Here is a 23432-nt window from a genome sequence, read left to right on the forward strand (position 1 = left end):
TTTGGAGGGGACACTCAAGCTCTGCATTACGAGTATGACACATACCTAATGGGTTAACGCCCATATATGTAGAATTGGGAATTCGCTACTTAACATTCATAGATTCCTGAGAATCCTCATACCACTCCTGGCGCAGTGGTGCAGCAGTTAGGCGATGCGCCAGTGCCCTGCGATGGTAGATGCTGCCACCGATTGTACTTGTGCGATCCAGGTTGCTCCTCCCAGCAACTTTTCGCGACCAATCATTAACTGCAACCTGCCACGGCGCGCAGTTTGCTCATAATCCGGTGGGCAGGTTGTGATGACGCCACTAGATTACGTGGCCTAACTGGCCCAAGTTGCTTTCCAGGGCATTTTTCGGGCATTTTTCGCTCCTGCAGGATCAGCGACGCCAACGTCGGATTTTCAGCTGCACGAGCTCCTTAACGCTATCGCGTTAAAACGTTAATCGAAACCGAAACTGTACCGCGTAATGTATTCTCTCAACAAGCGCTACACCTCGCGCCACAGGCGGGAAACGCGTTCTCGTGCCAGCGAAGCTCACGCGTCGCGCCGAGCCGCGGATGAAGAAGGCGCGGCGGCTCCGCTTCGTCGGGAGTTCCCCTCCTCCCCGCACCCCGCTCCTCTTCTTCCCGCGCTCCCCCAACTTTTCCCCTCTGGAGCCGCCTCCTCCGGCAAAACTCCGCGCAGCCCTTGGGCCCGACTCCGCGAACCGCGCGCCGCAAACTTCGCCGGAACGGAGCATGCGCAGTTGGCTCGCGCGCCACCGGGTCGCTCCGCGAGACAGCGTCTCCTTTGCTCGGAGAGCGCGCGCGGGAAAGAACTCGCCTCGCTGACTCCACCGGAGGGAGCGAAGGGAAGAAAAAAGGTGGGAAAAGGGAACCGAGGCGGCGGACGAAAGGGGCAGGCAAGGAACGGGTGTGGAAAGGGGCGGCCGGCCACTTCACTCGAGGACCCAAAGCATCGTCGACACATTTTTTTGCGGAGGTTAGTGCAAATGAGATAGCCAGAGGGCTATTGAGCAAACATCTTTCACGTCCTGGCGCTAGCCACGGATGCTGGCTGGTAGGGTGTGTGGGGAAAGAGGATCTCCCTCTTCGCTTCTTGCGTGATACGGGCCCAAGTGTTGCGGCTGCTGCGACGTGAGGGTCTGTGTTGGTAGGCCGGGCCTTTCCAGCGCAATCATCGTCCTCCCCTCGAACTGTGCGAGCGAGAGCCGACCACCGCTGGGATCGTCGTCGATGGATCTTCGGTGTGCCGTGCGGAGTCTCTGGGGCCCTACTGGGGCCCAAAAATGAACGTAAGTCTGGTACCGTGCCGTACTTCAGCATGCTTCGCCTCGTCATGGACACCGCCTACAATACGAGGCGGATGTACTGATTCAGCCGAAGCGCAGAGAAAAAAATTGTTCACCGCAGTAAGAGAGACGATGCATTTAGCTCCCAACCTGCTGCACTTTCTTTTTTACCGTTCAGTGCCCTACTGCTTTCTGACGAGCCTTAAATTTCTTCCGGCGTTTCGCTTCCCACAGTGAGTACTCGCACGCCGACATGTTTTGGGTCGCGTGAAGGAATAGGCGCCGGACAGACTGCAGCGGCAGTATTCGTACGCTTCAATATTGGCATTGTTGTTTCTTTTATTTCATAAAATCTGAAATATACCTGGTGTATCTTGCACAAGGCTGCAGGGAAAGGAAGGCTCAGAAAATAAAGATGCGCTTGGAATTACGCAAGGCCTGGGGCTCCCGGCTTGAAGCGGCAAGCACTGCGCCACTATAGAAAGCGCGGCATGGCAGCTATGTCTCGTCCTCGCTTGGCAGCACATCAAGGGCTTGTAGACGAAATAATATTATACAAAAATTATGTTGTTTATGACAAGCCTTTCCTGCGCTTTGTCTTATTAAACCGAGTAGGCTGCTGAACGACGCGTCTCGATTGAAAAATAATGCAAAAATCACGGGAGAGTTCAAGCTTCCTTGGCCATCGCGTTTAATTGTGATGCATCTATGGAATGTTGTAAGATGCCGTTATCAACATATTGATGGGAATGGTCTAACCGATACGTAGCAAACTCTTGCTTATAAGCATTGTTCTGCGCTCGGACCGAGTTCTTAATGCTGGCATAAAAAGCCAGTGGGGTGCTATTTTGAAGATAAATATGAGAGAACTGCAAGAGTCTTCAGGAGGGACCGGCGGGTATATTAATTGTTATGGCGCAATATTACAATATGCGAAAACAGTGGATCCATAAACAACTTCCAGTTGAAAAAATGTGCTCATCCAGAATCTCTGGGTATGCATAGGCAAGCAGAAAAAGCACATGCACAGGGGTTTAAATTCATGACTCTTGCAGAAAGAAAAATTATATTAATTTTTCAACAATTTCTTCGGTCTTTGTATGCTCAATTGATATAACTGTCTGTGCGCTCTACATCTCCCTGTTCGTGTACCGTATGTTTTGCGTCGCTCATGTCCAACATTCTCGGAGAAAAACTTTGAATGTTAAAAAATTGTAAGATACTATTATGTAAATATTGAAGGTAATGGTCCATTCTACTGATGGGCAACAAAATGTTCCTTTTAACGTGTTTGCATTATTCGTATAAACTTCCATAGAAAACCAATGGGGAACGATTTTGATCATAGCAAAAACGTTATTAGCGAAAAAAAAAGCAAGACTTCCGTCCGGTGGTCTGCGCATATATTGATTTTTTTACTGAAATGTTACATTATATAAAAAACAGCGTTCATAAACTGTTTCTCACTCAAAAATGCTTTTGTACAGAATTGCTGGGTACGTTACAGTCGGTATGCACAACTTGACACGAACCAAATAGTTCAGCTCCATTTCTTGTTATACGGAACGGAGGTCGCACATTAATTGGCGACATAGTGTTCTTGAAGAGACCAATGCGCACGTGTCGAATCAATCGCTCTGCTTGCAGCTGTTCCCGACGTCGACACCCTTCGAAACGTGAAGTCTTCCAGAATCTGCCTTAAGGACCTCAGCGTTTGCGTCCCGGTTTTTGTCCTCACAACCTCGACCGCCAAGCTTGCTCTTCGCGTCTTGCGTAGAAGCATCGAAACAGACGGCAAGTTGCATCCGGGAACGCTCCGCCGGGTCCCGTACAAACGTCTTCCACAAAAAGTCTTTGGACTGAAAGCCAGAGGCATCCGTCGCTGTCGACGAGGGGGCGCGAGAGTGTTGATCCGTGTGTGGACTAAAACAAGCCGTGGACATGGCCGACCAGATAGTATACAAACTGACCGGCTTCATCCAGAAAGCCCGGTCGTACATGCCTGGCAGCTGCGGCGAAGACAACTCAGGAGAGGAATTGCACTTTGCCAAGCAGGGGAACGACACCGAACTGTCAAATTTTCAGGTGAGACGTCGCATTTATGTGAAACGACCTGTGCACAGTTTGTTACGATTGGGGACGCAAAAGCCACTTGAATTTATATATAAATCAGACCCGCCGCGGTGGCTCAGTGGTTAGGCGTTCGGCTACTGATCCGGAGTTCCCGGGTTCGAACCCGACCGCGGCGGCTGCGTTTTTATGGAGGAAAAACGCTAAGGCGCCCGTGTGCTGTGCGATGTCAGTGCACGTTAAAGATCCCCAGGTGGTCGAAATTATTCCGGAGCCCTCCACTACGGCACCTCGGTCTTCCTTTCTTCTTTCACTCCCTCCTTTATCCCTTCCCTTACGGCGCGGTTCAGGTGTCCAACGATATATGAGACAGATACTGCGCCATTTCCTTTCCACAAAAACCAATTATAATGTGTAAATTTATAAATAAATGGTGGACAGATATACAGACGCCACTATTTTCGATTTGTGACGCTAATACTGCGTAAGCAGTAATAAAAAATAAACTCTTCATTGCTTCCCCGTTTGACTTCACCTGCTGGTGAAGTGGATAAGAAGCGTTTCGTTAGCTGGATTGTTGTTTAGTTTTAGCGTTGTAACTGCATCGTTAACATGCACCCAGTTATTTGATTGAAAAAAGATAATACGCGCCTACAACTCCTTCAAAGCATGACAAGCTGCTAAGCAATTGCCTCTTAGTTCAGGCGTCAGCAAGCGAGGAATGCATTTTGCCGTAACGTCTTTCATGTCCGAGTTTTCTCATACAATTCACTGACACCTCGAAACACCGACGTTGACTCCAGGAAGTTATGGTCCAATAACTCCTTTCACAATCACCTGACAAAATTTTCTCACATTTTCTTTCACTTCAACTGCTGGAAAGATGTCCAGAAATAAGTGATCAGTTGGCACTACACCTCTCGTTTTAAATTGTTAAACCATTAATGAGATTGTATCTTACTCACGCGAGCTTAACTACCACGTGCCCGTAGCACAGGGACTATTTTCTCCACATTCGTATCGACATTCGTATCGACGAGTACGTATCCACATTCGTAAGCTAAATTTAACTTCTGCTTGTTCTTCTTTCTTCCTTTCTTCTTTCACTCCCTCCTTTATCCCTTCCCTTACGGCGCGGTTCGGGTGTCCAACGATATATGAGACAGATACTGCGCCATTTCCTTTCGCCAAAACCAATTTTTATTATTATTATTATTCCAAAAAACACTATAACTAAACAGTGCCAACACGGGCGAACATCGGTTACAAGCAGTACTCAGCGCGAGAAGCCGATGCTGCTAATGCTCAGCAACCCCCCCCCCCCCCCCTTCCCATTTTGGAAAGATTGTGATTAGTTTTGGGACCACCCCAAGTATATTCTCGTGCGGTACAACCGTCGGTTCACTTGTATTTCTCCACTTAGTGGAGAGAGTGAACATTCTCTCTTAGCGATCCTGGTTAGTCCGCATGGGACAATTCCACATGGAGGCCAGGGTAATTATACTGAGCTAGGACAAGTTCGAGGAGCAATTATCGCAAGCTAGGCAGCGCAGTATCCCGTGTCTATTCACTTCAACCTAACTACACTGATCTACAAAAGCCGTAACAGAAAGAAAACGTGTTCCGATGATGAGAACTGCTTGCGGAAAACGTTGATGAACAGTGAACCTGTGTCGAAGTCCGACGCTCTGGTGTTCCCGGGGTTAAGGCTTCCCTAGAAAAAAAAAAACAGAAGAGTAAAAGTGAAGGGAGCCTAGGGGGGGGGGGGGGGGGACCTGAAGCTATTATTCGCCAAACGGTTATTGCGTCTCCTCCCTCCGTAATGCTATTGGCTCTTAATCTGCCGGTGTCTCAATTTTCTCCTCACTGGGTATCGTATTCAGCCGGCTGACCAGAAGCAGCTACGATCCTTCAAGCGCGAAGACGTACAAATAGTGTTTAAGGCTCATGCCGCCATTTGTCCGCAGTAATGTTTTTCACCTGCACATTTTGTTGAGCTGTAAGGCATGGTTGAAACTGTTTGCACCTTGGCGAAAACGCATAGAAGTAGTATTCCTGCCACGAAGGTTAAACTGTTATAGGTGCAAAGGCTTTAGAAATTATGTGCGGAACTCCAACCATACGTTTGTTCGCATCAGCAACACATGCGCCAGCGTAACATGCGTTGTTAATACTACAACGCGCACTCGTGTTCGTATTTCTATTTATGGAATGAACGGTTCCGCGCGGATGCTTAATCTGAAGCTTCTGCAATGTAGAGGCTCACAGGTGACGTCACAAGTAAGCAAAGCTTGCAGAACGCTTGCAAGCTTTTCAGGAAACGCTTGAGAGAGCAGGTAAAGGAATGGCAGAATTGTTAGCCGGAATCATGCGCCCTGTGATAGCCATCTCGGAAAATTAAATAAAAAAAAGAAACAAAAATGAGAGAAAGCTTGGTTCAGCATTTCTTTGGCAGGCTTGAAGTAAATTAGAAATAAACGAAAATGAGGAAATGAAATTTCAGAAAATAGAACATTTAGAAAAAAAAAAGATAGAGTCCGGAGCCAAACTATTCAAGGCACGTTTGTGAAAGCAAATAGCCCGAGTAAGGAGGTCAGAGTTGAAAGTGAGGTGTAAACAAGGTCAATTACAGGATGAGGAAGAAATGGCCTGTAAAATAGACACAATGAAAACACAAGCAGCGGTCAGGAACGAGACAACGCGAAGCAAAAATACTGAAGATGATGCGATACGCAATGAGAATCATGTCCGGTAGGCTATACCTTTAAGAGGATCATAAAAATAAAGGGACGAAAATACGAAAAAGCCGTAGAAAGAGCAGATAATGGATGCAGAGCACGCACGAAGGGGTGCTCCTGAAGGCCTGAGGCAGTGCAAACATGCCGGTAGGACAGGAAAGAAACGGATGGGGCTCAACACTTTTCCTGTCCGATTCTCTCCTGTCGTCTTATCTTATTTGCGCTGCTTCAGCCGGTGTGAGTGTGCACCAACCTGCTCCCTTCTCCCTATTGGCGCATATAAAGACTACAAGTATGAGTCTCTGCGTTGGCTAGGTAGCACGTGACGCTGTACGTGGGAATCTTAAGATGGAGTTACTCTCACAGCTTCTCTGCGGAGTTCAGTGCGAGCATCGACTGCACTTAGCATGTCTTTGGCAAGTCCTGAAAATTCCTGCCAAGGAATTACACGGTTGCTCTGACGGATCAGCGATAAGTTCCGCCGTCAACAACGTTAAATCCGCCTCGTGCGGTAGAAGCCCATTTGTGGCCCTTTCTCTCAAGGTGGGGTCAAATACCCATTTCCCAAGCATTTCACCCTAAATAAGCCGAGCACCAGACCAGGGGAAAGCTTGTACCCATTGTGTCACCTGTGGGTACCCGGCAGCACTGGCGACCGTGAAGAATGTGTTCGAGAGCACACTATCAAAGAAACAAGCTGAAGGGAGCGTCCAGGTAATGTGACACTAGAGCTTCAGAGACATCTGTATGAGTAAGCTGGCAGTGGAACGAAGAATCTAACGCGGCAGTGCGTTCGAGACTTAATTTTTATTTGCGAACCTTTAAACAGTTGAATGAGTCGCGTGGCCTGCTGGCAATCAACGGTTGAGTGACATTGCCACCTCATGACGTCATTTCGTAAGAGCTACACCCACGAGATTTTGGAGGGAAGGCGAGAAGTGTCAGGTTGTAACAGTACACTCCACCATGGTTCACGCTGTAAAAAGAATTAGGCTGACTCATCACCAAAGAAAGGACTGTAGTGTACTTATCACAGAGTTTACTCGGTCTGTTGAAAGACTGCGTATCCTTCTGCGCATGCGTGGCCCCCAGGCCCTGGGCGCTGACGGTGGCGAGGGTGGCTACGCCGAGACAACGCTCACGGAGGGCGTGAACGGCCTGCCTCCACAGCGCAGCGTCGAACACGTGGACGAGTTCGGAGGCCGGGAAGGAGAGAAGATCTCGGAGTGGCAAGCGGGATGGAACGTCACCAACGCGATCCAGGTGCGACCCTCCTCTCTCTCTCTCTCTCTTATTCTGCGGAGTACTCTTCTGAATCTCCATGGTTGCTTTGTGGCCTCTGACGTAGTTGAGTCGCAAGAGGACAGCGCAGAAAACGACACGGAACACAAAATTAACACTGAAACAGGATCGGCGCTGTCCTGTCTTCAGTGTTATTTTTTTTATTCCGTGGCGTTGAGTTGAGGTGTTGAATCCTACAGGTGGGGTTAGTCTTGCTTATTCTGCAGGCAATTGCTCCCCCGTAGCGTCCCTTCTATATTAACAATGTCCTAAAACCTGTCGCATCTACCCCGCTATGCGCACAGTCTCTTATAGTAGCACACATTCCTCTCCCGCAGTCACCATCTATGCACACAATCAATTCACACAGTTCACATCACAGTCCACTCCAGAAGTCACCATCTATGCCCACATTCAGTCACAGTAGAACATAGGCCATTGTAGTGCCACAATCTATACACACATTCACTCACAGTATAACGTAGTCCACTCCGGAAGACACCATCTACGCACACATTCAATCACAGTAGGCCATATGTTCCGTGTCTTTCTCTGCGTTGCCCTCTTGTGACTCCAGTACGAACCAACTAGTTCGAACACTAGTTTTAATCAGCGACGTAGCACTGAGGTGCCATGAGATAACTTTCTCGTCGTGTGCATTTACCGTCTATGCGAGCAACTTCTCCGGTGCCTGTACTCAAGTTTCACGGCATCGATTTCTGCTGTCGTCTGTTGAAATCGCACAAACGTACACTGGCGACTGGCCGGGGTTCGGTGTAGATTTCTAGAGGAAAGGACGGGGCACCTACTTACAGACGTATGGAACGATCTTAAGAAAAATGGCAGTAAGAATTATTGGAAGAAAGTTAAGTTACGTGAATACATTACTTTGAAAGAAGGTGAAAAGAGGCTAGAATTATTTTTCAAAGAATTAAAACCGGAAACTGAAGGGAGTCTGAACTAAATTAGCGAAGGAATCGCCCGGTGGCAATTATACAGCTGTGAAGATCGACGCTCACACACTGGCTTCAGATAGTAACCCGGATGTGCCATCGAACCTGAAAAGAGAAGGAGGCTGTTGTAGTTGAAGGTTGGATCCAATAACATGGACCCAGAGGGAAGATTAGCTATGTATTTAGTTCAGTACCTCAAAAGGCAAATTGTAAACACGCGTACATTTCATATGACACTATTGGACAACATTGGATTGGAGTAGAAGAGTGCAAGCTCAGAGAAATAGAAAAATAAATGACAGAAATACCTTGAGAAAAATAGCAGATCATTTTTCTTCTTCCATTACAATTCCTCTCCTTCCGACAGATTTGCACCCACAACCTTTGAAGGTTCCCACAGCGCTGGCTGATTTCTCAATGATTAGTGCTGACGTTTGCAGATGTAGTGTAGCATCTAATTTTGCAGCGCGATTAAGAAAGACACCCCTGAGAGGAGTAGCTGCTTATTGCTAGGTTTGTGGAGAGACGCAGGTGGCTCTTTTCACTTGTACAGACAGTTCTGAGCCTCTGGCAGAAGTGATAAGCTAACAAAAAGAAGAATACAAACAAGGATCTTGCATTGCACGAGGCTGTTAATGTTAACTTTCGATGCCAGATGCATTAACAACGTACACTAAACAGAAAGGAGTAAAAAGAGAGTAAGCTGTCCTCCAGGATACTCCCTTTTATAAAAGGTAGTGCTACAGAGGACAGCTTACTGCCTTTTTACTCCCATATAGGCGTGTTTATGTTTAGAGTGTACCTACTTCTCGTTCCACATACAAATGCATAGAGCTGTGGAGGCTGCATTCGGGACGCCTTGTGGCAGACGTCTGCACGAAGTTTATTGCGGAAGAATTCCATCATTTCCCTACATCTGCGAACACTAAAACGTAATCTTTGTTTCCCTTCAACTCAGTGTACGCACGTGTGCAATGTGCAGTAAAAATGTGCCAGTTTTCTTCTCCAGCAATGTTAATTTTAAGCAGCAGTTCTACAAAAAAAGCCGTAGGAAGGATTTTCTGCGCTGTAAAAGGCGCCAGCTTCACACGATTTCGTAGCTGGATATTGGCCGTTCGCTTGCTACGTATAAAAAATGCTTCCCTTGGCGGCCTCTACCATAAGGCTTGCCTCATATTGGGTGGACGTTGTCGACATAGTGGTGCTGTGTGTGACCATGTGGCCTAGCTACCCCTGAGAGTCGATGCGGTACAATCTTAGCGGTCAGTGCTTCGCATCGTCCTTATAAAGATTTCTTTAGGCACTCTATAGACTCTGCGTGGACTTCTGTCTATAAATTCTATTGACTTCCTATAGCCATTTCATAGGCAGTCTATAGACAATCTATAGATTCATGGCCACACACTTTTAGTAGACCTTTTCTATAGACGGTGTATAGACTGTGAATATACAAGAAGGAAATATCTGTAGGAAGGCAGTAGAGTCTATAAGAAATCTACAGACTATTATTATAAGGGCAAGTGAGTGCGGAGTCACGCATTTGCTTTCTTTCCTCTTCGTGGTTCAGTTAAGGTGAAGCCTGAGCCAATCAAGTAGTAAGTGTTCAATGTAAAAAAAAACAAAAAAGGATGAAAAAGATTTTGCTCAGCCCGGCATCTGCCATCACTACGGCGGCGCCACCTGAGCTGGGGCAGCGGAAATAAAGGATAGCAGGCAGAATGGAGAAATGAAATGAAAGAGGTGAGGGGACAGGAAGAGAGGATGGGGGGAGAAGTGATAAATACACTATTTAAATAACAGCACATTTGTACAAGTTGCGCGCGTGCAGAGTTAATAGAAGAAAGGAAAAACACTCGCGCACAACACTTTGCACACAACAGCTGGGGTGGGGCGTCCAGCTGTTAATCAACCGAGGTAGCGCACGCGGAGCGTTCGGTCACTGCACCACACTACGTGGCGCAAAACACGTCAAGCCCGTCTGTTAGAGAAATGCACAGAGGGTCACTAAAGTTCGCTCACGGGTGCGCGCACTGCCCGGCGGCCACAATAGCGTCTTGAGCGAGTCTGGAAGTATGCCTAGCGCCCTATAGGCCACGAGCATATCACGCCGAGCGTCGGCGAACGCGGCACAGTGAAGGAGCAGGTGTGCTAGTGTTTCCACTGCACCGCATCCGTCACACACATCACTCGTCGCGATTCCGTGACGCTCCCGTCGTTCCCCAAGCCACACGCAGCCAATGCGCGCGCGGAGGATCATTGCGCGTTGCGACCGCGTAAGTGCGCGACAACCGGTGATGCTGGCGATGCGCTCACCTCCTGCGATGCGTGGGCCGGGGTGCTGCTTTCGGAGATGGTCGTGAATGGCCGCACGCACGTCCTCCAGCGCAAGGGGCAGATCGCTTGGAGGTAGTCGGTGTGCAGCGGTCGCGAATTCGTCGACCTCCTAGTTGCCAGCGATGCCGCAGTGACCGGGCACCCACTGTGCACGCACAGCGCATCCTCTCTGCGCGAGGCGCTCGATGCGTGAGCGAATGTCGCGCACTAGTGAGGTACCGCGGCCGTTAGATTGCAGGCGGCTGAGGGCGGCTCGGGAGTCGCACAGCAGAGCACTCCTGGGTGGCGAAGGGACGATGGAGAGCAGCAGGTCCAATCCCAGCCGGATACCCATCAATGGAAACTTATTTCCAACGATGCTATCTTCGAACATAAAGGTGAAAAGCTGCCAGGTACAGCTTGAGTATGTAGCACTGGTGCTCCTGTGGGTCGTGTGAAAAAGCAAGCCGGGCAAGACCACCTGGCGGAAAGGCGTTAGCGCCAGGAGGCGCTGTCTGCTTAAATCAGTGACGTGGCACACTGGCTCAAAAATGTGGCTCTGAAGCATTATTCCGCACGCATTGTGTGCCTACCAGTTTTCACAAAGCAGTAATTTAGTGCGCTTCGGCGGCAGAAAAATAGCACCTTCTGTTTAGTTGCGACGGTATTTGTACATGAAGCCGCACAGTTTCGTGCTTACAACCGTCTTATCCGGGGCCGAGGGAAGTAGCAGATTGTAATTGTTTTCTGCAATAAGGCCGGCCCAGAACGTTACGTATGCATAGAATAAAGTGAATAATGTGAAACTCTCTGAGGACTCGGCAGGAGTTCTTTGTCCTGCAGTGAGCTCAATTTAGCAGATAATGAATGTGATGACGGTGGTGCTACCTTTATTGCCAAGGACCAGAACCTCTTCGCAAAGTCAGTGACTTCACCGAGATTATTGTGGCGGTAACAACTGAGTCCAATACACTAGCAACAACGAAAGATCCTGCCATCGTGTTGCGTTTGTTTGCTTTGCTATCTTGTTTGATTGCGCTGTTTATATTCCTTGTTTCCTGTGAGTAGAGCTTCAGTTGTGAGTTAGCGCTGGTCCTGTTTTCTTCACTTGTCCCCGTCTTTTGCGCTATTTTTCCTTAAGGGACCTGTACGTCTCGAACCCTGGGTGAATACTCAGCGTGGCGCAAGTAGTCTTTCGCTAGCAGATTGTTTGTAGGTGGATCCGGTTAGTGTAGACACTCGATTTTGACGCAGAGGCTTTCTGATAACTTTCAGGATAACTTTGTGAAAGCCTTTGACGGTGGACGTCCTAATTCTCCATAATTATGTCACTCGGCTTTGCTACCTGCAGACTCCACGGTTCAAAGGTCTTCTCGATAATGGACCCTTCGTGTGCTCATTCGACGATGGTTGTTGGCTGCTTTCGTAACGAGAGATTTTTGGCTTGTAAAAGAATGGCAAGTTTGTAGCGGTTTTCTCGGCTATCTGCTCCGAGATTTTCCATGCAATATTGAATGAATCCTTTTTCACGATTAATCACTTCCCCCATAAGATGGGCTAACCTAAAGCATTTCAAGTAGTAAAAAAGTGAAATATAGCATAGTAGGCGCAGCTTCAGGTGCAGACGTTCAGGCTTTTGTTTATATTTCAAAACTCTCGTGTATTTACTTTTGTCTGTCTATGTCACGCCAGCAAAAAAAAAAAGAATAAAACTAGAAGTTCAGGTGTCCTTTCATATCAAGGTGAAGAGGGCATCTTTGACCAAAGACGGGAGCATTTTTTTTTTATATTGAGACGAGAAGGGGCGTAGGGGAGGGGCTAGTTCGTATTGGCATCGACCTTATTAGGCACCAAAAGACGCGGACAAAGAAACAAAGACCAGCCATTATTGTCACTAAATTTCTTTCACTGCCCGCGATGTTTAGAGCCGGAAATAAGTTCTTCAGAAATCGCGGGCTCGAGATCATCGCGATACGAAACGGACAAATGTGTGAAAAGGATGCCCCAGCACCTCTATTTCTCCGGGATTGCTCTTTTCAGAGCTTACGGATTTGCCGGCAGGACTTGCCACGAACTTGTTTCCACATCATGAAGATGAAAGCATTTTATTCAACCAGCAATCAACAAAGTCGATTATTTACTTTTGGAGCAAGTAACGGGGCAATGTAATAATTTTTCACAATGAATACCCTAACAAAAATTAAGTTTTATTTATTTGTAAGCTTCCACTCGTATTATACAGTGTACGTATCTTCCATTTCCCGTGTTATTTTTGAGAATAGCTTTGAGTTTAAATAATTTTATGAAACGAATTCGAAACACATGAGCGTGTTTCAAAAAAGCATCATGTGTGGGAGTTGTCAACTGAAGCATTCGACTTTTTTTTTTCAAAGTACTTTGAAGTTTGCTTTTTCTGTCATTTATAATGCAAGTGAATTTCTAGCGCTTTAAAAAAAAATAAAGCAGGTGTGAATGCGCTGCACTTGAAAGGTGACGTAGAAGACTATTTCGTACAAATATCGGCCCTTTTTTTAAGAAGCAATTCCTCACAGCGCTCATGACCCTAGGCCGCAGTGCACCGTGCCTATGACGAAGAAGAAAATGAAAGAACTCCGCCTTAAAATTGTGACGCGATAGCCTTAATGGGTAAATGTCCATATATGCGGTATTGGACATTCCATACTTTGCATTCATCGATCGATGGGAGTGTTCGTTCCCCTACTGGTGCAGTGGTGCAGCGGTTAAGCGATGCGCCAGTGCCCCGGCAGGTGGCTGTTAGTGCTCACAACCACAGAGGCTTGTGAGAGCCAGGTTGCTCTTCTCAAGCAACATCTTGAGACCAATCATCAAATGAGCTGCCTTTTGCCACCATAAATTCGCTTACAATCCTGTGGGCAGGTTCTGATGACGTAACAAAAGGTCGCATGTCCTAGGTGGGCCAGCTGCAACCTAGGTTGATTTTATGGGGACTTACCGCGCATTTTTCGCTCGCGGCCAACGACTCAGACCAACCCTTAAGGCTCTCCCGTTAAAACCGTCTTACCTAGAACTAGCTCGTGCTGTACATGTTCTGTGGTGACCTATGTATCGACAACGCTGAACATTCATTCGCCTTCTTCTCGCAGGGCATGTTCATCGTGAGCCTGCCTTACTCGGTGCTTCATGGCGGCTACTGGGGTATCTTCGCACTCGTATTCGTTGCCTACATGTGCTGCCACACGGGGAAAATACTGGTCGACTGTCTGTACGAACCGAACGAGCGCGGCGAGTTGGTCCGAGTCCGGGACAGCTATGTGGCCGTGGCCCAGACAGTGCTGGGGCCGCGATGGGGCGGCAAGGCCGTCAACATCGCGCAGATCATCGAACTGCTCATGACCTGCATCTTGTACGTGGTCCTCTGCGGGGACCTCATGATTGGTTCGTTCCCGGAAGGCGCCGTCGACCAGCGGTCTTGGATCATGCTTACCACCATGATCCTCCTACCCTGCGCCTTCCTCAAGAACCTGCGATCGGTATCCATGCTGAGCTTCTGGTGCACTGTCACTCATCTCTGCATAAACGTCATCATCCTGGGCTACTGCCTGACCAGGGCGTCCGAGTGGGCCTGGGCCAAGGTCCAGTTTCGCATCAACATCAACAAGTTCCCGGTCACTATGGGCATCGTCGTCTTCAGTTACACGTCGCAGATCTTTCTGCCCACGCTCGAAGGGAACCTCAAGGACAAGTCGAGGTTTCACTGCATGCTCAACTGGAGCCACATCGCGGCGGCCGTCTTCAAGGCGATGTTCGCCTACGTCTGCTTCCTGACCTTCGCCGAGGAGACCCAGGAGGTCATCACCAACAACCTGCCGACCAAGGGTTTCAAGATAGTCGTCAACCTGATCCTGGTCGCCAAGGCCCTCTTCTCCTACCCACTGCCCTACTTCGCCGCCTCAGCCCTGATCGAACACGCATACTTCCGGGAGCGGCCCAAGACCCTCTTCCCGTCCTGCTACGCCATCGACGGCGAGCTCCGAGTCTGGGGCCTGGCGCTGCGGGTAGGCCTAGTCATATTCACCATGCTTATGGCCATCTCAATCCCCTACTTCGCCCTGCTCATGGGCCTGATCGGCAGCTTCACAGGAACCATGCTGTCCTTCATCTGGCCCTGCTACTTCCACATGAAGCTCAAGTGGGACACCATGGAGTGGTACTCCATCAGCTGGGAGGTGTTCATCATGTGCTTCGGCGGCTTCTCCGGCCTCGTCGGTATCTACACCTCGTTCGCCGGCCTCGTCGAAGCATACCACCTTCCACTGCCTCACGTGCCGGTCATAGAATCTTAGAACGTGCCTCGTTACTAATCTTTCATGCGCGGCGATAAGGGCTATCTCGATTTTTATTTCTTCTCTCGTCGTCTGTATGTGTGTTCCGTGAGACTGAGTTGGCGTGTCCGTACGTATATGTGCCCATAGGGAGGCTTTTATTTGGTAATATCCAAAAAGGGCAACGGGGCAAGGATAAAATAGAGACAACAGCTGTTCTCCACGCCATTTCAGAATAGCTTCTAGCCTTTCTGAATAGCTACAAATCACTTAGGCGGCACAATCACTTCACCTATGTCACCGATTGTTTAAAGGTTACAAAACGACTGATGTAACGTATCCGCAGTTTTCGCGCGGAAGGCATCACGATTTTTCGATAAGTGTTTCCTTTACATGAAGATAATAGAGGCAAGTGCGATTTCTGCATCGTCACTTTATTACGCTGCATCTTGTTCTGCAAGGAAAGATGTGAAAAAATGCCACAAAAGTAGACACTAACACTTCTCGTAACGACCGGAAGCACTAAACGTCGTCTACATAGAGGTAATACTAAGTGAACTCATACTTACAAACGCTCACAAAACAAAGACTAAAGTCTTCCAACTCCGTTATTCAGCGGTCTCTACAGAGCACGACTACACTCATACATCTACTGACCCAAGCGGTTTTCAGCGTGACATCAGTTAAGAAGCTGATGATCACTCAATTGCTAACTTTCCTGCTCAGGCATGCAGTCTAACCCAGCATGCAAGTGAGCACTAACTAGGGGCGACGTAAACTCTGGCAGGACGCTATGCGACGCGAAGCGATGAGTTTCGAACGAAATGGCGCACTAAGGTATCCATATCCGAAATGCAGACGAGCATGTCTTCCATTATAGTCTTCTAAATAGCTGTCACTGCGTTAGACTTCAAGGCACATTTTAAGGAATCCACACACAAAATCTACAGCCTGCCTTGCTTTTTACGAACTGAGTAATTAGGAAATGAAAGCAAGAAAAGCACCGCACTGGCAGAGTTACAATTGTTATCTGAAAGTATCTTCTGCGAACACGCTTCTCTTAGCACGTACTTACCTCCAAGTAACGGAATGATCCATTTCTCTAAAATTACAGGGACATGACAAACATAAATTACCTAGAACGTTGCGCGCGTCTGTCGACGCGTTATTACGGCTAACGAACCATAGATCCAAACATGAGCCTTCCGTAGAAAGCCTGAAATGCGCGCCAATTGTCGAAGGTTTTGAAATCACTGTAACGCTTCACAATCAGTGAACAGTCGCACCAGCCTAGAGCAGGCCACGCGCGAAGAAAAAAGTTAAGAAAAGCGCAGCAGTCAAATCCCTTTGTCTTCCAAGAAACGAAAGCGTGCAACTGCATTTCCCAGTCTATTTCAAGTTGTGACGAGCTTCCATCTGAGCTTTCTATTCTGCTGAGAAGCTCGACTAACGTTTGAGATAACTTTCTGGCCACACCAACTGCGCATGTTGCTAGAAAAACTGCGAACTCAACGTTCAAAGTCTTCCACTTTACCTTGCGAACGCCAAACGAATGCATGTCTACATATTAAACGGCTATTCGAGCTTTTACATTGCTCGGTTGCTCGATCGTTAAACACGTAGCACTCGAAGCTGATGCGCGATCTCTATGAGCATGAAAGCATCATAGTATTTTCAATCAGCTTTATGATGAATGAAATTGAACAGCCATATTTCATAGTATATTTACTTTGACGGGCTTCCAAGTTACAGCACTCGGTCTTCCACTACCTAAGCAGGCCATATATCGATGACTTGTATAGGTTGCATAATTACAGAAAGCTTGTGTCTAGCGTCCTGCTGCGTTGCGCTTCTTAAAAAAGCTATTAAGAACTTACTGATTTTCCGCAAAAGGTTTTCAAGTAAAAAATGAACGAAGTGTAAATCCTGCGGTAGAAAAGTAAAATGCTAGCAATGTATTCAAAATACGTTGCAGCTACGCCTGACTGTCTTCCAACGAATGAGTGTGTAAAGTTTTACTTTTTCGTATACGGAATAGTATCACAGCAATTTCAAAGCAGGATGATGCCGTGGGCAGACGCAAGTAGCGTTGACAACTTGCAAGACACTGTCAGCTAAGAAAACCTTTCGTAACAATTAAAAATAAAAACTAAAGAGGCAACTACAGCTTGCAAGAACTGTTGAGTTTCTGTTGACCGCGGAGGAAAGCACATTGAATGTTTATTCACCTTCAGCAGAACATTGTGTACAGGAAATGCGAAAAGTTTACATAACTGGAATGTTAGAGACTCTTTCGGGAGATATACAAAGATGTAAGGTGAACGTTTAAAGTTCCGCTGATTGAAAACACGTTCATAGCGTTGACATTGATGTTCCACGACTGAGTATTTAGTGTCTAGACTTGAAATTCTTTGCCGAGTGTCGCAACTGTTTACTGCCGTGTTGTTAGCATATCTATGGTTACATATCAAATGGCTTTATGTTAGCGTTTCCAGCATAGCATAAATGTGGCATGATGTGGTATGCGCACTGCGTAGGTTGTTATTGAGTATGCCTATGCACTGTTTTCATCTGTTAATGACATACATTATAAAGTGCATGTCGTAAAGTTAACGAGGGGAAACGCTCACACTGGATTAACCACCAAGACAACACACGAGCTTGAGTATCGTTCTTCAGTGGCTGTAGACAAAACTGTCGCTGACGGCATTTTTTTTTTTGCAGCCTTTAAAAACAGAGTTGTGTGTGGTTTTCTGTACTCAGCAGTTCTGGAAATGTTACTTAACACGCGCCGAATGTAAAAAAAAGATAAAAGATGTACAACATACGTGTAGCACGTCTAGGCAAACGGGCTTCCATGTTCACACTTACGAAAAATGTGCTTCCCTGCGTAATGAAGACGCGTCTTGCTTCCCAAAAGACCAGTACCCGCGGCGTGTCAACCTAAATGTCTTCCATTTACAGAGCATATATCATGGTCCGTCGCTGTGACTTGCTGGCTTGGTGTTTGAAGAGCCAGATTTGCGGGGTCAGACAGGGAAGGACTCGGTCCGAAAAGTGGCAACGCGAGAACGTGACACGCGATTTATTCGCGTTGTCAACACATGTATACATATACCTGTTATGCTCTCTAAATCGTACACGCATCATATTCAAGACGAAAACAAAATCCTTAATGGTGCTGCCGTAGTTATTGCCATTAGATCGTTTTCTAATGCTGACGGCTAAAAAAAGATATTTTTTAAAGCTTCGCTGTGCTGAAACCTCTACCAGTCACTGATTAGTTCATGACGGATGACTAGCAGTAATGGCACGGCAGTTACAATACTTTCGTCGCATTGATATGTTTACAGCAACCCCCTTTGTAATAGCAATGGTTTTCTTTAAGGAATAGTAAAATCTAGTATTGTTAAGAGAATGTAGAAATGAGTGTGGTGTACAAACGTCCCAGCGCTCCAGTATTGTCTGCTATCAATGATACATATCGTTTTATTTCGCTTCTAGCGAGATCAAAACGAGTTCTCATTGTTCGGTCTAGTTTGGAACGTTCTATCGTTCTTCTTCTCACCATGGGACGAAACGTGTCTATCAAAAACGGTTTTCTTTCTTAACGTTTGTTGAAAACAATGCCAATGTTGGCGTCCTTCACAATCAATTGCAGTTCCGCTATACTTACACACTACTTAGAATGTTGAGTAAATCTCCAAGAACCTGTGCCAAATCCCCGACCTTTCGAGTGAGGTGTTTAGATAGATGCTGTCGATATTCCGCTTGAATCCAAATGAATGTCACATATCGCGCGAGGAATTGTCTAGAGCGTGGCATTGTGCTGGTGTTTTTGTTTCTTTAACATAGGAGTGGCGATATACATGTATATCCAAATCTCAATCGAAAGGACATTACCAACTCGTTTCTATGTGATACTACAACCTATGTGTGTGTAAAAAATGTATTAAAACGGATGTAGTCTATACTCGTGTGAAAGCCTGTTCGCTTATAAAGTGACGCGGAATTCATTGCAGTCATTACAGTCAGTTGCATCCTGCCTGATCACTTTTATTTTCGTTTCGGCCTCTGGTTTTACCTGCTGTGTTTTTTTTTGTGCCAGAGTCTTTGAAAACACCATCGTTTAATATCCAGAAATTCTGCCGTTGGTGGAGTTTTTTTTTTTTTTGCTGTTGTTAAAGGCACACAATAATTATCTTTCCTTGTTTCTTTGACCAAACTCTCATATTCTGGCGTGTCCATTGTTCTTTACAACTCCCAAAAGCCTCCTTGCTTTTTAAGCCTATGTCTACAGGGGTGAGAAGTGCATTTGACGTTAGACTTTCCCAGGCTATAGCAGAGCCGGCGGATATGCTTTTACAACGACCTAAACCAAACGGGTCGTGAACTATCTTCGCGCCTCCTAACCATTGTCAAATTGAAATACATTAGGACACAGTCCCTATTTCATAGATGGCTAAGCTCTAGTTTTTCAGTGTCACTACGCACTCTTAACATAACGTAACATAACACAAGTACTTCAGTGTCACTACACACTTTTAAGCGGCCTTCAAATAACATGGCTAATGCAACGTAACGATGTTTCGAACGATCTGTGGTGCTTATATGATAGCTTGGTGTTTAAAAACCACGCAGCGAGGCTGTTCTAGTTATCCAATGAGGGCACGCAGATTGAGGCAGAACAAACTATTAGTATGATCTCTCAAGATAAGCAGTCACGAGAGCCAAGCTATCTGGCTCGCTGCCATCTTGATATTGTTACGTACAGCATCTGCGATTAAGAACTATACAAGCAACTTTAAATGCAAACAGAAAAACAAATCCCCATTGCGTTTTGCCTGCAATATCTGGTGATATCTGAAAAAGCAACAAAGTTTCGATTAGTCTCTGCAGACGGTTGGAGTGATGTAATCAAGTCTATCACTTTTTCGCTCTCTAAAGTTATATTCTTTCTTACATCGCTCTCAGTGAAGAACCATTCGTTAAAGGCACCCTTAAATAACGGCAGGACAGGAGTAGTGGCGATCACCAGGCTGTGTAAAGCGAGAGCCATGCTCGCAATGTAGGCATATTCGCGGTATGCTGTGATTGCGTGCTACTTCGCTTTATGAGGTAAACAAAGCTGCTCTGTTGTTGCCTCTGTGAGCGAAAAACTAAAGAAAACTAAAGAGCAAGCACTGTTTGACGATACTCGACAGTTTCACTCGGTGAAAGGCACTTTTTTCCTGCAGTCGTATAAAAAGAACAAACATGCCTAGATAGCTGAGCACGGTTCAAACAAGATGGCGCCACCGGTCTACAAACGCCTACGGGGCACTCAAAACTGCAAGAGAGGGCTGGTGCCTCTTTTCAAACAAACACCAGTTGCCGCTTCAACTTTGAGCAAGCAAAACAGGGTTCCCCGGGGCAGCGCTCTCGGGTGTGTGCCGTAGTTACTCGCACACAATCCGATCACTTTTTCCGGCTACAGGCATTCAAAAGTGTTTGGTCAGTCTGCAACTACGGACAGTTTGATAATAACAAAAAGATAATTTTATCTCATCTTACAATCGCAGCTCCTTCGTTAGTCGCGTTGTGGGTCAGACAAAGGTCGTGCCCCGAAATGATTCTATTTCTCTTTTACATTTTATAAGTAGCTGACTCGTACATAAGTTATCTTTCACGTTCGATCAGGAAAAGGGTACGAAACGTGCACCCGTATCTTAAGTCGAGATGTGTGATAGGTAAGGTACTTATTTTTTTCTGACAAAAGGAAACACGTTAATTTTTTTCTTTGGTATATAGAGATTGAGAGTTACATTTATGTACGTTTATACGTTTTAAATGTTTTTACGTTTATAAGATTTATACGTTTTTGTTTATGTGAAGAAGCTGACAAGACCGGAGCGAAATCATATGGTTCTGAACAAGCATTTTCGTCCTTTAAAAATAAAAAAAAGTGTTGAAATAGAGTTACTTTTATGTATTTACTGCAACGTCAAAGCACTGCCCTCTCTTTTTGACCCCATCATTTCTTTTTGTAATGTAATTAACTATGCATTCAGAGAAAGCTTAAATTAAATGAAACGACAACTCACTTCTGACATCTTTCGTTGCCGACTGCTTTAAAAAAAATGAACAGTGAATGATAACGTAAACAGACAATGTTTAAACAGCCGTTAGTCATGTGTTGGGCGGAAGAATGCTATAGCAAAGATCTAGTAATATTAGCGCTATCATGCGCTCAAAGGGCATGCGCTTGGTGACATAGTAATAAATTATGAGGCAAGCATGTTCTGAAGAACACATCAGGAAACGCCAGTATATAGAACTCTATCGTTCTACACTTTGAAAGAACTTTGGAAGAACACCAAGGGCGTACCATTTGCTAGTGAGTAATTGTCCTTCTGTGACTGCATGCTTGTTAATATTTAATTGGTATTGAATAGATTTTTTGGTTAATGTTATTTGATGGATATTTATAATGCGTACTAAGCCCTAGAATTTCCGTTAATACGCATTGCTTTGGCACAGCATCATTCATTTGGTGTAATTTACAGGCTGGCATTCCCAGTACCAAAATGTATCCCGTGTTTTGCTTATCAGCAAAGGCTTCATCCCGGCCAACAAAAATTACGGTATCACTGGATAAAGTGCAATGGGCTTCAATGGACCTCTACGATTTAAATTGTACTCACCATGAAAAAGTGTAAGCTCTAAAAAATATTGCGTCAATTTTTTTAGCTTTTTCTCAATGTTCACATAGAGTAGCAGGTTTTAAACGGCGCGAAACAATTTACAAATCGTACGTGTCTGTTACGTAGTAAACGCCATCCTTAACTGAAAACGTTGGAGCGGTGTTCAGAGATGTCTTCAAGCGACAGTAAAGTGCGAAAGTTTACACACAGTACATGTAAGTATGACTGCCCTTTCACCATGACAGGTTTAAAACAATGCGACAACGGTGTCATCTCACATATAAGCTGTTCAAAGCACGCATACCACTTTTTTTTCTTTTTCGTTGGTTGACTTTTAATCACTTTTATGATTGTGACATTATGTACACATTATGCGTACGTGTATACATGTAATTCAAAAAATGGCATAGCTCCGTTGCAGTTGGGCTAGCGACACATGACTCTGCAAACGACAGTGTGAATGAAACGGACGCTAAGAACCCCTTCTTCTTTGGCCATTTTTTTCTTAGTTTCGTGATCATGATTTACGTGTTACTGCACTAAAATGGGAATGTTAATGCAAGAAACGAAACGCTCTGGGCCTCGGAAACGCGAAGCAAGCGATGAATTTCTGAGTTAGTTTGTTTAGTTGGTCGTGTTCATTGTCTGAGTGCAGTTGAACTGTCCAGTATAAACCTTAACACAGCAACCATGTTAAACTTGTATTTTGACATATGCCGTCGGTGAAACAAGTTTCGAACTAAAATAAATTATAAAGTTAATGCCTTCCGCAAAAGTAACTTGGTTAACAGGACATAACAGCTATATCTGCAACAACGTAATTTGTCTGTGTGTTTCTGCGTGAAAAAATGTATATGCAGTGCGTGTGTATGTGTTTGTGTGGCAGTATATATAGTGTTGCTTGTACATAACCCGCCGCGAAATAACTGTAAATGTATATAAAAACGTACTTACTATAGCTCACGCTTAATGTGTTTTCTTGCTTGTATGTACACGCCTCTGAGTTGTGCCCGCGGGCGGCGCTCAAGGCCATTCAATCATGTCTGCAGGCAATAAAGGTTCACGGATGTGGCTTGTGTGCGTGTGTATGAATTCCTGTTGTGTAGTCTGTGTTTGGCAGTAATCGTATCCAAGGCTCCGGTTAACACTGAGCGTGAGAAATGCTATCGGTTACGCTTGAGTACTGCATTCGATTCGTTTAGATTTTGTTAAACAATACACAAATACAAATATTTGAAGTCATTGCATGAGTCCATAGAAAACTGCTAAACAGACTTTATATTAGGCGTCTAACAGGTTCTGGGCCAAGGTTAGGAGGGCGCGTTGCAGGTTCAGGTTCCGATGAGTGAGCCAGATGGGCCACGGTGGGCGGGGGAGGGGGGAGGAGGATAGGCGGGAGACTGGAAGGCTGAGTGGCACTGTGTAATTAAGGCAGTGTTCTATATCTCCATATGTGTGTGGATAGTTTCAGCACTGAAGTGTGGAAGTGTACCCACACACACACACAAAAAAAAAAAACGTTGGCTGGTGTATGAAGGAGATTCGAAGAACGCGAGCTTCACGGATCGATAAATTTCGGGGGGGGGGGGGGAGTAAATGGTGATCACCGGTGCCGTTTACAAAGGTGCATACCGCGGCATCTTAAAAATAATAAGTGTCCGTCAAACCACTCGAAAAGGCGAATTCGGAATCCTTTAGTGAAAAAAAATTGTATTTAAAATATCTTGCATATCGACTCAACTGAAAGCTCCGCTTTAGTGCGACACCGCGAACCGAAGGAGTTAAGGTACCCG

At 46.0% G+C, this 23432-nt stretch overlaps 1 protein-coding gene across 1 annotated transcript; it reads left to right on the forward strand.

Annotated features, from left to right (window-relative positions):
* Window positions 1–791: 791 nt before the first annotated feature.
* Window positions 792–21635, forward strand: VGAT (vesicular GABA transporter). The gene is made up of 4 exons (XM_077639421.1): window positions 792–1300; window positions 2945–3382; window positions 7198–7368; window positions 13778–21635. The coding sequence occupies exons 2-4, from the start codon at window positions 3239–3241 to the stop codon at window positions 14975–14977; spliced, it is 1515 nt and encodes a 504-aa protein (XP_077495547.1). The 5' UTR covers window positions 792–1300; window positions 2945–3238; the 3' UTR covers window positions 14978–21635.
* The last annotated feature ends 1797 nt before the right edge of the window (window positions 21636–23432 follow it).

The sequence above is a fragment of the Amblyomma americanum genome, chromosome 10 (genome assembly GCF_052857255.1).
Source record: "Amblyomma americanum isolate KBUSLIRL-KWMA chromosome 10, ASM5285725v1, whole genome shotgun sequence".
Taxonomy (NCBI): Eukaryota; Metazoa; Arthropoda; class Arachnida; order Ixodida; family Ixodidae; genus Amblyomma; species Amblyomma americanum.

What these genes read in the sequence shown, in the direction of transcription:
- VGAT (XM_077639421.1), top strand. Translation starts at nt 3,239, where the DNA reads ATGGCCGACCAGATAGTATACAAACTGACCGGCTTCATCCAGAAAGCC. An exon ending in CCGAACTGTCAAATTTTCAG is followed by an intron (nt 3,383 to 7,197) that starts GTGAGACGTCGC and finishes CGTGGCCCCCAG; the next exon opens with GCCCTGGGCGCTGACGGTGG. An exon ending in ACGTCACCAACGCGATCCAG is followed by an intron (nt 7,369 to 13,777) that starts GTGCGACCCTCC and finishes TTCTTCTCGCAG; the next exon opens with GGCATGTTCATCGTGAGCCT.